The sequence below is a fragment of the Pantherophis guttatus genome, chromosome 17, assembly GCF_059756535.1.
Source record: "Pantherophis guttatus breed Tessera chromosome 17, ASM5975653v1, whole genome shotgun sequence".
NCBI classification, from domain to species: Eukaryota; Metazoa; Chordata; class Lepidosauria; order Squamata; family Colubridae; genus Pantherophis; species Pantherophis guttatus.
This window is the reverse complement of record NC_142079.1, coordinates 12,409,874-12,427,500: the sequence shown is the minus strand read 5'-3', so window position 1 is coordinate 12,427,500 and position 17,627 is coordinate 12,409,874. Positions and strand designations below refer to the sequence as shown.

General features: G+C 45.7%; 1 protein-coding gene across 2 annotated transcripts in view; it reads right to left on the bottom strand.

The window, feature by feature from the left end:
• LOC117676069 (transmembrane protein 132D) overlaps nucleotides 1-17,627 on the bottom strand; it is a 406,180-nt gene that overhangs the window by 258,055 nt on the left and 130,498 nt on the right. For both annotated transcript variants that reach the window (XM_087880598.1, XM_087880597.1), the window contains one exon: nucleotides 6,910-7,801. In XM_087880598.1, coding sequence (XP_087736724.1) covers nucleotides 6,910-7,673 — 764 coding nt within the window. In that variant the 5' untranslated portion in view covers nucleotides 7,674-7,801. The remainder of the gene's footprint in view (nucleotides 1-6,909; nucleotides 7,802-17,627) is intronic.

Below are 17,627 nucleotides of genomic sequence, written 5' to 3'. Positions count from 1 at the left end.
ACAGGTGGCAGGGCTGCAGGGGGCATTACATTATGGGTGTCGGCACATGCGTGCGTGCTATCGCGTGCACGCTATTGGCACACGAGGAAAAAAAGGTTCCCTAACAGAACCTTTTCCCAACAGTTCTCCAAAAAGAACTGTTTTATTGCATATGACTACAACAACTGGTAAGAAGACTTTGTTCTTGGAATATCCCTGGATTGACAATTTAACTATTTTTATCTGTGTATGACCTGGATTGTTTATTGGACTTTGCTTTGCTTTTTCCTAAAAGTAAAAGAATATCACAACTCAGTGTGTCTGTGTATTGACAGTGCTTATTCACAATCACTCTCAGTCGTTTCTCATGTGCACAACCTTGTTACTCAAGGGTTACTTTGCGCATATTCCTTAACAGGTTCACCATCACTGAACTAGACGTTTGAAAACCTGGGAGACTTGGGAAAAGCTGCAAGACTTTGCCCCTTTCCAAAGTTTCACAAAAAGAGCCTTCAAGGAACTCCTTTGGCCACAGCCTGGGACAAGAGTGAGCCTTCAGATAAATTCACAGCAGGATTCACGGGGATAGGGATTTTCTGTCTTTCCCTGTGAGTTGTATTGTGTGTAGGGGGCGGGGGTGCACGAAGGGAGGCTCAGCCAATCTCATAGTACACATGTTGCTACTGTGACAATAAAGGTTTGGATTTGAAATTGTGTATAAAACCTAGGACGATCTATAATAGTGCTTTCCCCAAATTTTGGATTAAAATAAATTATTTGCACTGATGAGGTTACCTAGTGGGGTAATGAAATATCTCCAAGAAAACAACCAAGCTCGGAGAACCCCAAGGACCCCTGAAAATGAAATGTTGATCCCTCCCTTCCCTTTCTCCTCCTCCTCCTTTTTAACACTGATGATGTTACCTAGTTTGGTAATGAAACATCTGCAAGAAAGCCACAAAGCTCAGAGAGCGTCAAGTACCTATCCTTCTCCTTCTTCTCCTTCTTCTCCTCTTTCTCCTTCTCCTCCTCCTCCTCCTCCTCACAAATCCAGGGGTGAAATGCTACCGGTTCTCTCCGGTTCGGGCGAATAGGTAATTTAAAAATGCTTTAAAAAGTTTTTAAAAAGAAGTTGATCACGCCCACTCAATCACATGACCTCCCCCCCCACAAAGCCACGCCCACCGAACCGATAACAAAAAAAATTGCATTTCACCACTACACAAATCCCTCCTTTCTAACACTGATGATATTACCTAGTTTGCAAATGAAATAGTTGCAAGAAAGCCACCAAGCTCACGAGAGCATCAAGTAGCCATCCTTCTCCTTCTCCTTCCTTCTCCTCCTTCTCCTTCCTTCTCCATCTCCATCTCCTCCTCCTTCTCCTCCTTCTCCTCCTTCTCCTTCTCCTCCTCCTTCCTTCTCTTTCTCCTCCTTCTCCTTCTCCTCCTCCTCCTTCTCCTTCTCCTCCTTCTCCTCCTCCTCCTTCCTTCTCCTCCTCCTCCTCCTCCTCCTTCTTCTCCTTCTCCTTCTCCCCCTTCTCCTTCTCTTCCTCCTTCTCCTTCTCCTTCTCCTTCCTTCTCCTTCTCCTTCTCCTCCTCCTCACAAATCCGGGGGTGAAATGCTACTGGTTCGCTCCAGTTCGGGCGAATAGGTAGTTAAAAATGCTTTAAAAAGTAAAAAAAAAAAAAGTTGATCACGCCCACCCAGTCACCTGACCTCCCCCCAAGCCACACCCACCGAACCGGTAACAAAAAAAATTGCATTTCACCACTACACAAATCCCCTCCTTTCTAACACCGATGATGTTACATGGTTTGGTAATGAAATTCTGCAACAAAACAACCAAGCACCGAGAGTGCCGAGAGGAAAAAAAAATATTTATAATAATTGGTACTGATTCATTAAATTGCTACGCTGCCTGACTCCTAACGCCTCTGGGTGGTTTTATCGATAAAATAAAGTCTCACCACCATTGGAGATTTGAGACTGTTCAATAAATACCCAACACCAGGCACGGCTTAGAATATGATGCAGCTTTTAATTTTGCTGCTTTGGGCATGAAGTTTTTTTTTTTTAATTGTTCTTCATGTTGTTTTACACCAAATATATATACTACCGAGAGATGAGATATAACAAACGTTTTCGTATTCTTGTCACACTTAATTTGTTTATTTTTTGGGTTTTGGCGTTTTTTCGATGCTTTTTTTTCCATTGCTGTTTTCTGATCTCATTCAGAGTGATTTTCATTGTTTATTGTTAATAAATCAGAGGGAATAGGGGCTGTTTGTTTGGATATTGTTGAATTTGGTTGTCTAATAGCTTCTTTTTCTTTTTTCACGAGTGTGATTGGTTCCATGCCCAGCTTTGTGTTTCGGTATTATTCAATTACATCTTTTGAAACATGTGTACATCCTGTCTTTCTGTAGGGAAAGAGTCGGATGGCTTCTGCTGCTGAAAATATAAAGAGGGTGGGATATTTAGAAAGTCATCCCAAAGTTTTGGTCAACCCTGAAGCTGACCTGAGCGAAGTCATTTTGGAGGGATAGGGAGAGGGGGAATAGAGATAGCTGAGGTTTTGTAGCCAAAACAAAATACTTTCTCTTGGGAACCAAGGTCATTCACACAGGTGGCCGGAGAGAGGAGGAGTAACGTTACCAAGCAACCGGACAGCTCTTTGATTGGACCACATGACTGATTGGAGAAGGGGAAAAACTTTTAATTAGGTGAAAACCGCGGGAACTTTCAGAGTTGGTTTTCACCAGAACTGTGCCGATATGATATCTCCAAATAAAACTATTATTTGAGGAATGTACATCCCTTGGAGTTTTGTTTGCTATGGGTGTACCACTTCGAACCCTGACAGTTTCTGGGTTAAAAATGGAGATCTTAGGTTTTCTTCTCCAAGGTCAAAGACAAGATGGCAACTTTGGAGAGAGAGAGAGAGAAAAAACAATGGGATCTCCATGTGTCTTTCCTATTTATAACTTCTAGGATACCGAATAACAGAGTTGGAAGGGATCTTGGAGGTCTTCTAGTCCAACCCTCCACTCCTATACCAGGGGTCAGCAACCTGTGGCTCTGGAGCCGCATGTGGCTCTTTCACCCCTCTGCTGCAGCTCCCTGTCGCTCAAAATATGCATCACAACTGCCAATGTGTGACACCCGCCGGCACGCGATTTATTGGGTTTTTCGACCCCCGGTAGGCCAACCATGGATAAATCCAAGAAAAGAAAAGTTTCAGACGAAAACAGAACGTTGAATTCAACTACATATTCTAGTTTTGTGGCCGCTCAAGAAATAGTCAGGCACGGGAAGGGTTTTGTGGCTCCCGGTGTTTTCTTTTCTGTGGGAAACGGGTCCAAATGGCTCTTTGAGTGTTTAAGGTTGCAAGACCCCTGCCCTATACCATTTCAGACAAATCTCTTTCTAAGTACGGTCTTTCTAAGAAGAACAACAACAAAAGACATTTTAGAAATATGAGTAGAAAAATATTCCCTTCCATCACCATGGAACCATTACCACCTATTGGGGGATAACAGCGTAAAAGTTCAACCATAATGTTCACCTGTGATTACAAACCCTTTGTGGACTGTTTGCAGGAGATGGGAGGGGAGGAAATCAAATGTTGACTTATTTATTTATTATTTATTTATTGGTTCGATTTATATGCCGCCCTTCTCCGGAGACTCAGGGTGGCCTTCAATGCGTTAAGCAATAGCCTTCATACTTTTGTATATACCTGCTTAGTAGGGCTTTCAGGCCCCCCTAAGCAGTGTTCTTTTTTATACAAAGTCAGCTTATTGCCCCCACAATCCGGGTCCTCATTTTACCTACCTCGGAAGGACGGAAGGCTGAGTCAACCTTGAGCCTGGTGAGATTTGAACTTGCAGTAATTGCAGGCAGCTGGCAGCTAAATGCTACTTAACAGCACTTTAGTCCGCTGCGCCACCAAGGCCTCCTTATAGATTTTACAACTGTTAAAATTTAAAAAGGGGAATTTGTTTTCTTTTTTTTAAAAAAATCTTTTTCTGGGTGTGTGTGTGATTATTTTGTTATATAGGTAGTCCTTGACTTACAACTGCAATTGAGCCCAACACTTCTGTTCCTAAGTGAGCTATATGGTTAAGTGAGTTTTGACCCATTTTCTTTCCACCGTTGTTAAGTTGGCAACATGGCTGTTAAGTGAATCTGGCTTCCCCATTGACTTTGGTTGTCAGAAGGTCGTAAAAGGGGATCACGTGATGCCTGCAACCGTCATACATTTGAATCCGCTGCCAAGCGTCCGGATTTTGGTCATGGGACCGTGGGGATGCTGCAATGGTTACGAGTGTGAAAAATAGTCATAACTCACATTTTTCAGTGCCGCCGTAACTTTGAACGGTCACTAAACTAACTGTCGTAAGTCGAGGACTACATGAAGTCTTAGACTAAACATTGAAAGTAAGCATTCTTTGTGTTCTTCAAAGAAGAAGTCGGGAGTTCTTTTTGTACATATTTGTTTCTTTTCCTTTATATTTTTTCACACTCCCATGCCGATTCTCTTTTTACTCTTTATCATTTCTGTCGATTGTTAGTTTGCGTTGTTTCTTCATATGTATGCTTTGTAAAAGTGCAATAAAGTTAGTTGGGAAAAAAAACAAAACCCGTTCACCCACTGAACTCTTTTGAAAAGCTGAAATTGCGTTTACCTGTCCTAAGGCAACAACTACTATCTTTCGCGGAGCTGTCCAGGGTCCTGAAACCTTACTGCTTGCCAGCCAAACCCAAAGGTTTTATCTTTCATGTCGTTCCCTTAATTAGCTCTGTTCATAGAACCAGAATCAACGATAAAAAGTCCAACATTTGGCATCTACTCATCCTAGGCAAATGACATTAAGTCGGTTTTATCTCACTTCCTTCTCATTTCTCAAAAAGCGATTCCGCACTCTGACTAGATCCCAGGGGGCCAAGTGCAACGTGCTTTCCAAAGGTGGCTCTAACACTACACCATCTGCACCCGGCAGTAAAAATTAACCACTATCGCGGTTATATAAAGAGGCCTGCCTGAGTATGTGCTTTGAATGAAAGAAGGCTACCCCTTGTTCTGCACTTAAACACAGAGATTGAGGAAGGAAAATTGGACACCTGTGGTACTTTATAAGAATTAGAGGCATGGAAAATTATAGATGGGCCAACTCACTGAGAAATGCCACCCCCGTAGAGATGCCTTGTTCCAAGCTGACATAGCAAAGCACAGAGCTGAGATGCACTATAGGCAGTCCAGTTTAACGTGTCACTCCCTTTGCTAAGGGTAGCAAAGCTGTGGCCCTTAAAGTTCTGCAACACTTGTAACACCATCACCTGGCATGACAAATATAGTGGAATGTCATAGTCTGGATTTCCAGGAAAGATGGGAAATATTATGGTTAATATTAGAATAGAATAGAATAGAATAGAATAGAATAGAATAGAATAGAATAGAATAGAATAGAATAGAATAGAATAGAATAGAATAGAATAGAATAGAGTAGAGTAGAGTAGAATAGGAGTAGAGTAGAGTAGAGTAGAGTAGAGTAGAGTAGAGTAGAGTAGAGTAGAGTAGAGTAGAGTAGAGTAGAGTTAAATAACAAAATGAAACAACAGAGTAGAGTAGAGTAAAAGTAGAGTCGAGTCGAGTCGAGTCGAGTCGAGTAAAAGTAGAGTAGACCAGACTAGACTAGACTAGACTAGGAATACTTTATGTGGCCAAGTGTGATTAGACACACAAGGAATTTGTCTCCGGTGCAGAAGTTCTCAATGTACATGCAAAGCAACTAAGTACTAATAATTATAATAATGATACCTATAAGAAGGGGTAGTAGAGAAGATGAGAAAGATAATAATAATACTACAATCATACAACATGGATGAACATGTCATTTCATGGGTGAAGATGTATAGGAGCAAGAGACAACTCCATTTAGAGAGTTTATGTGAGAGGAAGAGGGTGAAGACAGTTTAATAGTTCCCAGAATACAGACTTCATGTGGATAGTAATCTGTTTTAATTTGGCAAGATTCTGTCTAGAGGTGTAAAACAATTCTTCAGCTGGGAAGAATCACCAGGTATCATTCTTGGTTTTGAGGGCTGATGACAGGAACTTATATTAGTTCCTTGAAACCAAATTTGAAATCACCTGCCTACAAAACACAGATCCTAACACCAAGTTATGGACTTCATCCTAAATATATCCTAGCTCAAATACCCAGAGATCAGAATGCTCGTCTCATGCCAGTATCTAAATTTTGCAAATTGACTATCCTTTCCAATCCAAATCTAGACCCAATGGCATGATGGTTATTATGTCCGATATACACACCAAAGAGATGCCACCGTACTACCCGCTTGGCCAAATAGACATTGTGCAAAACACATCGAGCCAAAACTTGAAGCACAAAGTATTTTTAACATTTGCAGAGGAGATCTGGGGGAAAAATTGTGGAGGAATGAGAAGTAATTATCATAGCATCCATTGAAGAATCATAGAATCACGGGGCTAGATGACTTTCAAGGTCATCTACTGGTAGCCTAACTCCCAGCTCAAGGCAGGAGACCCTCTACCATCCTGGAGAATGATCATGGAATCAACCATACACTCATAAAACCACAGACTCAATCACAGAATCACAGGGCTGGAAGGGATCTTCAAGGTCTTCTAGTCTAACCCCCAGCTCAAGGCAGGAGACCTGCCTGGCTAGGTGGCTCAGTGGCTAAGACGCTGAGCTTGTCGATCAGAAAGGTCGGCAGTTTGGCGGTTCGAATCCCTAGTATAGGTCTCCTGCATGAGCAGGGGATTGAACTAATGACCTCAAAGGTCCCTTCCAACTCTGTTACTGTTACACCTTACACCACCCTGGACAAATGGTTCTCCAGTCTACCGTATTATATGAAAGATGACTGTTGATTTACCTCAATGTGAATTGGTCCTGGGTTGAGTTTTTAGCCACGGACACCACGAAAGTCAGCAATTCCCCTTGCTTCAGGGTCTTTGGTAGGTACTGAAGGACGACGTTACTATCCAGCCACAGTTCACTTAAGGGGGGGCTCTCTTGTGCCTGGTAAAGAAAAACACTTCCGATCCTTTCCAGGGGCGGCCCCGATTCGTCAATGTCGTTGCGCGCAGGTCTGATCCCGTTGTTCCTTCTCGAGTCCTCCTTGGTATTGCAATCCCCATTCTCGTCTTGAAGGGCGTAGTATAATTCCACCTGACTCCCTTCCGACTGATTCAGAAACCTCTTCCGGCCAGAGACCACGGTGGGAGGGTTGAACCAGCTGGGCAGTAGCTCCAATTGAGCCATGCAAAATCCCAGGCTTTCTGCCAGCCTGCAGGTGGCCCGGACTTCTCTCGTCTCCCGAAATGCAAAGACTTTCAAGCAAGGTAGCTGCTCCGAGATGCTGTAGTCGTCCCAATCTCTCCCAACGACGTAGAAGAGAACCTGGACTTTGGGCCTGCCGGGATAAACCTTGCGGTTCAAGATGTAGGCCTTCAACTTCCAGTTGAGCGATATCCTGGGGACGGAGGAGGATCTGAAGAGGTTGGAAGAAGACAGCAGGTCCTGAGGTACCGCTTGCTCGATGGAAAAGGGCCCGTAGGTCGCGTTTAAGGTGGGCGGCCTCTTGGCTTTGTAGACGAGGAAGGACTCCACCCGGGATTGAAGGCTAGAGTTCCTCATAATATCTTGGTTGGCTTCTTTGAGGAAGAAGGAGATGTCGGCGTTGTGGATGTGATAACTCACCGGCAGGTACGTTGGCAGCAAGGAGAATTTTTGGACGCTTTCCAGAACCCCTCGGCTTTCGGACACTGCAAAATAAAGGGAAAGGAGAGATTAGATTTCTAAGCCTCAGATAGCTCAAAAAGACAAGAGAAGTCAACCGGCTGTTGTGGTTCGCCAGCACCCTGCGGATCTAGCAGTGGAGTCGGACAGTGAGGAGGCTGGGGAGGACAATGGGCCAGTTCTGGAGTCAGGGAAAGGCCCGGACGAGGGCTCTGCGTCAGAGGCAGAGATGGAGCCAGGGCCATCTGGGAGCTATGTGAGGACTCCGGAGCCTCCAGAGTCAGATAGCAGAGAGGCAGAGGAACAGGAGGAGCCTGTTCCTAGTGCATGCATGAGAAGAGCTGGCAGAAGGCAAAAGCAGCTGAAGCAAAAAGGACGACTCAGGAGTAAGGCCAGGAGATGATAGGCCCCTCCCAGAAGGCTTAAAAGAGCAGCAACGAGCCGTTGGGTTCTTTGTAGAAAAGCAACGTTGATTCCAGTGCTTCTTGTCAGTATCTCTTGAACTTTTTATTTTTATTAATTAATTATATTTATATAACTTTGTGGGGGGTTTGCCAAGAAAAGCCATTGGCAGGTTGCCAAAGACATCAAAGGTTGGTGATCAGGCCGACGGACTGGTTATGAAGAATTTTGTTTTGGGCTAAGCTGGGAATGAACTAATTCTCAGCTGTTTTAATAAAATAAGTTTGTTCAGGACTGAACTGTGTTTGTTAATCACTCGATCACAACACCGGCATCATCTAGAGAAGGTAGGTCACTGCTCCTTCAGCACACACCTTCTTTTCTGTTGGGTTCACAAAGCAGGATTAGCCAAGGTAGGGAAAGGAGTTGCAGTGTTGCGACAGGCTAAACTGGATCTGTTTATTGTGGATTGGCCTCTTGGAGCGACTCAACATGTTTGGTTTATTCATGGCTCAGTGGATCCAGAACATGAGCTAATTCCATAACACGGTTGAGCCCAGCCAACGTGTAACAGACACAACTCCCTACCTCATTAGACAAGCAAAAGATCTATGCCTGAAATCATTTCCAATCACTGCAGAGCTAATTAGATTAATTCTCAGACTCGATGTCTGGTAGATGTTTATGCTTGGAATGCCAATTCCCCTAAGCCTCAGCCAACAAGGGCAGAAGACGATGGGAATCGGAGTCCAAGCTATCCGATCTAAACATCCTCCTGTCATTCCCATTTACTAATACAGGTAGCCCTCGTCGTACGACCCCAATTGAGCCCCAAATCTATGTTGCCAAGTGGGACATTTGTTCAGTGAGTTTTTTAGCCCCATTTTATGACCTCTCTCGCCACCGTTATTAAAGCGAATCATTGCATCATTGTTAACTTAGTAGCACGGTTATTAAGTGAATCTGGCTTCCCCGTCAATTTTGCTCGTCAGAAGATCGCAAAAGGGGATCCGATGACCCCGGGACATGGCAACTAACTGTCCTAAATATCTGAATTTTGGTCACGTGACAATGGGAATGCTGCAACGCTCATCAGTAAAACGGTCGTAAGTCACTTTTTTCAGTGCTATTGCAACTTGGAATGGTCACTAAATGAACGGTGGGTAAGTCGAGGGCTCCCTGTCCATTAAAAGCTAGATTTGTTTCAAAGGAGTTCTAGGAGTTGCCGAGGAGTGTGCACATGCCGGAGAATGTACTTGCGGTTTCTTCAGGTTACTGCTGTGCATGCACACACACCGATTGGCTGGCAAGCATAATATTATTATTATTATAGGTTAATCTTTAGTGAGATTCACAGCCTTTGAGGCCGGTTAATAGCTCAGCAGCTCGAGTCCTAACCAAGGACCTAGGAACTGTTAAGGTATCGTCGGAGGATGTAAGCTGTTCCAAGTAAGGTGGTTTTTTTGTAGAGTCAAAATGTTCAAGTCCGGCAAATTTAGAATTTCTAAATAGCGGGGTAGCCCTTTGGGTATCTTTTTTTTAAAATTTGACTTATATGCCGCCCTTCTCCGGAGACTCAGGGCAGCTTACAATGTGCTCAGCAATAGCCTTCATCCTTTTGTATATTTTATACAAAGTCAGCTTATTGCCCCCACAACTGGGTCCTCAATTTACCCACCTTAGAAAGGATGGAAGGCTGAGTCAACCTTGAGCCTTGGCGAGATTCAAACCTGCAGTAATTGCAGGCAGCTGGTCTTAAAAACCAGCTTAATAACAGGGTGCCTTAGACCACTGTACTACCAAGGCTCTATTACTCCAAGGGCTCCAATTACAATCGGGACAACACACGATTTCTTTTTCCACAGTCGCTCAACTTCAATTTGCTTTCACTTCAATAATATTATTATTATTATTATTATTATTATTATTATTATTATTATTATTATTATTATTATTATTTATTGGTTAATCTTTAGTGAGATTCACAGCCTTTGAGGCTGGTTAATAGCTCAGCTCAGCTCGAGTCCTAACCAAGGACCTAGGAACTGTTAAGGTATCGTCGGAGGATGTAAGCTGTTCCGAGTAAGGTGGTTTTTTGTAGAGTCAAAATGTTCATGTCTGGCAAATTTAGAATTTCTAAATAGCGGGGTAGCCCTTTGGGTATTGCTCCGAGGGCTCCAATTACAATCGGGACAACACACGATTTCTTTTTCCACAGTCGCTCAACTTCAATTTGCAAGTCCCGATACATTATTATTATTATTATTATTATTATTATTATTATTATTATTATTATTATTATTATTATTATTATTATTATTATTATTTGCCAGACTTGAACATTTTGACTCTACAAAAAACCACCTTACTCGGAACAGCTTACATCCTCCGACGATACCTTAACAGTTCCTAGGTCCTTGGTTAGGACTCGAGCTGCTGAGCTATTAACCAGCCTCAAAGGCTGTGAATCTCACTAAAGATTAACCTATAATAATAATAATATTATGCTTGCCAGCCAATTGGTGTGTGTGCATGCACAGCAGTAACCTGAAGAAACCGCAAGTACATTCTCCGGCATGTGCACACTCCTCGGCAACTCCTAGACGAGCCCAGACAAGAGCGCATGTGAAGCGTTCCCTTTTCAGCACTTGGTACCATGCACACCTGCTCCCTTTTTCACACTCGGTGCCAAAAAGGTTCGCCATCACTGGTATAGGGTTTCCTGCTCGAGCAGAGGGTTGGACTAGAAGACCTCCAAGGTCCCTTCGAACTCTTGTTATTCTATTCTATGTCCTATTCTACGTTGAGGATTCGAGTGTCTTGTAACCTGAGATGGCTTTGAGTTCTGCAAACCAGAGCTGGGTACAGAAGGAAACCCAATTCCTTGAAGTTGTGGGTGGCTCCACCCCTGGAGGATTTTAAGAAGAGATTGGACGACCATTTGTCTGAAATGATATAGGGCAGTGATGGCTAACCTTTTTGCTGTCACGTGCCTAAAACAGGGAGGAGCGGGGGGGGTCATGTGTGCACATGCCCACACCCATAATTCAATGTGCCCCATCCCCCTTGCGCATGCTTGAGTGACACCCCCCGTGGTCCCCCGCTTTTGGCATGCGATGGCCTGGTGGGCCCGTTTTTCGCCCGCCCCGGGCTCCAGAGTCTTTCTAGGAGCCTGGGGAGGGCGAAAACAGCCTCGGAGCCCAGAGGCCCTAGAAATGCTCCGGAGCTGAAGCTCTCCGGAGGCCAGAAATGGCACATTTGCCAACTTCTGGTGAGACCGGAAGGCCCATTTTTCACTCTCCCCAGGCTCCAGAGGCTTTCTAGGAGCCTGGGGAGGGCAAAAACAGCCTTCCCCTCCCCGGAGACCCTAGAAACGCTTTGGAGCTGAGCTAGGGCAACACTCACGTGCCCACCAATATGGCTCTGTGTGCCACCTGTGGCACACGTGCTATATGTTCGCCATCACGGATATAGGTCCATGATGGCGAACCTATGGCACATGTGCCACAGGTGGCACGCAGAGCCATCTCTGGGGACACGCGAGCTGACGCCCAGGTCAGTTCCACCGTACATGCCCACTGCCTCTCACCGGCCAGCTTATTTTTGGTTCTCTGCCAGGAGGCACATGCGCATGCGGGGGGGGGGTGTTGCATGTGCATGCATGGGGGAGGGATGGGGAATGTGGTGCCCCCTTCGTGCCCTGTTTTGGGTCCCAGGAGGCTTCAGGGAGGCCTGCTAGCACCAAAATGGGGGTCACACACGCATGTGTGGGGGCTTGGGGGGGGTCGAGCGTGCATGCACGGGCGGTGGGGGAGCAAGGGAGATCACATGTTAATGCACAGGGGGCAGGACTGCGGGGGGCATTGCATTATGGGTGTCGGCACATGCGTGTGTGCTATCGTGCGCATATGTGCGCTTTTGGCACATTAGGAAAAAAAGGTGCGCCATCACTGATATAGGGCAGTGATGGCTAACCTTTTTACTGTCGCATGCCAAAAGCGGGGGAAGAGTGGGGGGGTCGCACACGCATGTGCCCACATCCATAATTCAATGCACCCCACCCCCACACGCATGTGCATGCAACCCCCTCCCCTTTTGGCATGTAGGTCCGTTTTTTTGCCCTCCCTAAGCTCCAGAGTCTTTCTAGGACCCTGGGGAGGGCAAAAACGGCCTTCCCCACCCCCTGGAGGCCCCTCCGGAGGCCGGAAACAGCCTATTTCCCAACTTCTGGTGGGACCGGAAGGCCCGAAAATCAGCTGGCATGCATGCGCACTGGAGCTGAGCTAGGGCAACACGTGTGCCATAGGATCGCCATCACGGATATAGGGTTTCCTGCCTGAGCAGGGGGTCAGACTAGAAGACCTCGAAGGTCCCTTGCAACTCTTGCGATTCTGCTACATCTGGTAGTATTCTAGACTTTTGCCAAACAGCAATGGACGTTTTGCAGGACTAGGTCTTAAGAGACAGAAGGGAAGGGAAGGAGAAGATTTTTTATGCGTGCCGCAAATAAAAGCCGGATTCCGGTTATACAATTCATGGAGGGGGAGAGAGGAGAAAAGGGGAGTGGAGGAAAAAAAAAATCTGCATTTCAGAAAAGACATCAGGAGTTTTGGAGGGGGAAAAAAAAAAAACAAAGCGAAGCCGCTTCAAAAGCATGCCTTCCCCGTTTTTTATGTCACTTCTCTGTGCCGCCAGTCGAGTTTATGGCATCCCTTTGTGGTGCCTTTATGACTGTGTTTTAAAGGCATGCATAATTAAAGGCTAACACAACTGCAGAACGACCAGCTGATGGATTCTTGGCACGCCACACGGTACACACCAACCCTTGTCTGCAGAAAATTGCAACTCGGCTTCAGCCAGGGGGGAGCAAAAAGGAGAGAACAGGTTTTGGCCACCGGCAAGGAAAGTAAATCGTGGGGAGGAAGGGGGAAGGAGCGAAGGACATAACTCGAGGCTCAGAAAGTTGACTTACGTCAAGGGTCATGACTCAAGGAAGCTTCGTGGACGCGCCTACTTCTACGGACAGTAACAGTATCGGTACAGCAGAGCTGGAAGGGACTTCGGAGGTCTTCTAGTCCAACCCGCTGTTCGAGCAGAAGTACCAGTACCATGTCAATAGGTTTTATAGCAGGGGTGAAATCTAAAATTTGTTACTACCGGTTCTGTGGGCGTGGCTTGGTGGTGGTGGGGGTAATGTGACTGGGTGGGCGTCGCCATTTTTTTTCCTTTTAAAATCATTTTTTCTACAACCTCTTCGGCAAAGAGTTTGTAAAAAATGCTTTCAAAAGGCTCTGACAATCCCAGCTGAGTTGCCTGATCGTCAGAGGCTTTTTTTTTTCTTTTAAAAGCCTCTGCCGATCAGGCAACTCAGCTTGGATCATCAGAGGCTTTTAAAAGAAAAAAAACTCTGCCGATCAAGCAACTCAGCTGGGATCATCAGAGGCTTTTAAAAGAAAAAAAACTCTGCCGATCAAGCAACTCAGCTGGGATCATCAGAGGCTTTTAAAAGAAAAAAAGTCTCTGCTGATCAGGCAATTCAGCTGGGATCGTCAGAGGCTTTTAAAAGAAAAAAAAGCCTCTGCCGATCAAGCAACTCAGCTGGGATCATCAGAGGCTTTTAAAACCATTTTTTCTACAACCTCTTCAGAGGTTGTAGAAAAAAAGCTTTTAAAAGCCTTTGACGATCCCAGCTGAGCCGCGCGATCATCAGAGGCTTTTTTTTAAAACTTTTAAAAGCATTTTTGGATTTTTGCTACCAGTTCTCTGAGCCCTCCACCTCCATCACTACCGGATCGAGCAATCCGGTCTGAACCGGAAGCATTTCACCCCTGTTTTATAGACATCCCCAGGTTTTTTCTGAGACTCATAGAGAAGGCTCCTAGGGTGCTTGGCGGTGTGTTTGTGGTGATGAGAAAACAAGCAGAGTTGGCATTTAGGGGCATAGAATAACAGGGATGGAAGGGACCTTGGAGGTCTTCTAGTCCAACCCTGATGCTCAAGCTGGAGAGCCTATACCAGGCTTCTAATTTTTTTTACTACCGGTTATGTGGGCGTGGCTTATTTTGTGGGCGTGGCTTGATGGTCATGTGACAATTCTTTAGGATTTAGCAGAGGTACTGGTCTACCAGGCTTTTAACTACTTGCAGAGCTGTACCGGTTTACCCATTTCTTTTTGCAGGCACCGGTCTACTCATTTGTTTTTGGAGGCACCGGTCTACCACCAAACTGCCTTTTACCACTGATCAGCTGTAGGGCGGCCCTTTGAAGCCCCAAGGCAGGAGTTTAAACAGTTTTTCCGTATAGCCCATCAGCTGGGACTCAGGAGGCAGCAATAGATTGGGGGTGGGGCCAAATAAAAGGTAAGAATAACGCGGGGGAAAGAACCAGTTCGGTGACGTCATATCATCACCGCTACCGGCTCGGTCGAACCGGGCTGAACTGGTAGGAACCCACCACTGCCCTATACCCATGATGGCACGCACAGCCCTCTCTGCAGGCACATGAGCCGTCGCCCCAGCTCAGCTCCACCATGCATGCATGCACACCTCCCACCAGCCAGCTGATTTTCGGGTCTCTGCCACACATGCATGGGAGGGCAGGTGCATGCGGGAGACATGGACACAGATGTGGGGGGGGCGAGGGATGCATGGGGGATCATGGGTGCATGCGCAGGGGGACAGGACACATGGGGAGGCGCATACACATTACATTATGGGTTATAAGTGCAGGGAAGTCTACTAGGCCCAAAACGGGGTGCGGGGGGAGCTCAAGGGGGTCGCGTGCATATGTGCGGGGGTGGGGGGAGCACGGAGCGGTCATGCATGCATGCACATGGGATGGGGCACATGGGGGGGTCGCGCACGCATTGCATTATGGGTGCAGTTGCTTTGGGCACACAACAACAAAAAAATTAGTCATCACTGCCGTATACCATTCCAGACAAACGGCTGCCCAATCCCTTCTTAAACACCTCCAGGGATGGAGCCGCCCCCAACAATCTGGGTCCTCATTTTAACTGACCTCAGAAAGAGGGAAGGCTGAGTCACCCTTGAGCCGGTGAGATTTGAACTCCTGGCCGTGAGCAGAGTTTGTCTGCAATACTGCATTCTAACCACTGTGCACCATGGAAAGAAGAAAGGAGGGAGGGAGGGAGGGAGGGAGAGGAAGGAAGGAAGGAAGGAAGGAAGGAAGGAAGGAAGGAAGGAAGGAAGGAAGGAAGGAAGGAAGGAAGGAAGGAAGGGCAATAGCAATAGCAATATCACTTAGACTTATATATCGCTTTACAGGACTTTCCAGCCGTCTCTAAGTGGTTTACAGAGTCAGCCTCTTGCCCCTAACAATCTGGGTCCTCATTTTACCCACCTCGGAAGGATGGAAGGCTGAGGCAACCTTGAGTCGGTCAGGATCGAACTGCCAAATTGCTGGCAGTGGGCAGAATTAGCCTGCAATACTGCATTATAACCACTACACCACCACGGCTCTTAATAAGGGGGAACTATCCAGGAATTCCTGAACGGGCAGACCAGCAAAATCAAAATATTGACATCCAAATTTGTGGAAAAGAAGGATGAGACTTTCAGTGTGTGAATTTTTCAGTTCAGATTGTGTCCTTCACTTATCTTATCACTCGTTTTTTTCTCCCTCCTCCTTTGTCAAAACCCCGTTCAATAAAACCAGGGCTTTGAAGGTAAGGAACATAAAAAAGAGGTGACAATCCCAAACATTTAACCATTCAGTTGGCTTGGCTTATTAATCACGGCACATATCTTCGAATTTCTAGCCGCTGCTTGGGTCCGCTTCTCTGCTCAGATTTCAAAAGAGATGGGGTGAATTGAATTGAACTGAATGCTTCATTTGGCCAAGTGTGACTAGACACACAAGGAATTTATCTCCAGTCCAGAAGCTCTCAGTGTCAATGCAAAGCGACAGAATAATGATAATTATCATCATCATAATACCAATAAGAGGAAGTGGGAATAAAGAAGAAGATGAAGAGAGAGAGAGAGGGAGAGAGGGAGAGAGAGAGAGAGAGAGGCAGGCAAAAATAGAGAGAGAAAGAGACAGAGAGACAGAAAGAGACACAGAGAGAGAGAGAGAGAAAGAGAGAGACACTACAGAGAGAGACAGAGACAGTCAGAGAGAGAGACACAGAGAGAGAGAGAGAAAGAAAGAGAGAGAGAGGCAGGCAAAGATAGAGAGAGAGACACAGACACAGAGAGTGACAGAAAGAGACAGACAGAGAGAGACAGAGACAGAGAGACAGAGACAGAGACAGAAAGAGAGACAGAGACAGACAGACAGAGAGAGACACACACACACAGAGAGAGACAGAGAGACAGAGAGAGAAAGAGACAGAGAGAGACAGAGAGACAGAGAGAGACAGAAAGAGAGACAGAGAGAGAAAGAGAGACAGACAGAGAGAGAGAGAATGAGAGAAACACAGAGAGAAAGACAGAAAGAGAGAGACAGACAGAAAGAGAGACAGAGACAGACAGACAGAGAGAGACACACAGAGAGAGAGAGACAGAGAGACAGAGAGAAAGAGACAGAGAGAGACAGAGAGACAGAGAAAGAGAAAGAGAGACAGAGAGAGAAAGAGAGACAGAGAGACAGAGAGAGAGAAAGAGAGAAACACAGAGAGAAAGAGACAGAAAGAGAGAGACAGACAGACAGAGACAGAGACAGACAGACAGACAGACAGACAGAGAAAGAGAGAGACAGAGAGAGAGAGAGGGGGAGGGAGAGATTTAGTCAGATTTTTCTGAGGATTGTGTGCAAAAGGAGATTTTTTTATCCATAAAAATTCATTCCTCTCCTTTATCCGTTGCTCTTTCAGTCAAGCTTGTAAATGTAAAAGTAGGCTTTAGTTAACTTAGCAACAGATATATAGAAGGAACAGTGTCGGGTGTATATGTGTGTGTGTGTGTGTTTGTGTCTCCAAACACACAGAGGCAGCGCAAAGGCAATTGGCTAGTACAGCCTGGGTTTCTTCTCCGAATGGAGAGGAAACGCCGTGTGCTGAATTTTAATCGGCGAGGAGCTGGCAGCTGCTAATCCAAACAGCCAAAAGTCAGCATTTTCAAAGAGCTGTTTTGCACTTGAGTTAGAAAAGACGGGCGTTCCAGACACAAAAACTCCAGCACGACAACTTTCCTCAAATTTAGAGCTCTGTCTGGATTGGGATTGGTAGAACTTAGAAATTGGTTCCCCCAGAAAAGTTGGGCATGCGATATGCGACACCTGGAAAAATACGCCACACTTCACTTAATCCTCCAAGGAAAGATGGAAGGCAAACGAGGTCCAGGCAGATGAAGAAGATCGTGGCTTCAAAATCTAAGGGACCGGTTTGGACAAAACTCAACAGCAATTTTTTTTTTTTTTTGGGTGGGACTGTTGATTAAAATAGGATCGCCAACATGATCGCCAACGTCCGATGATGGATATGGCAGA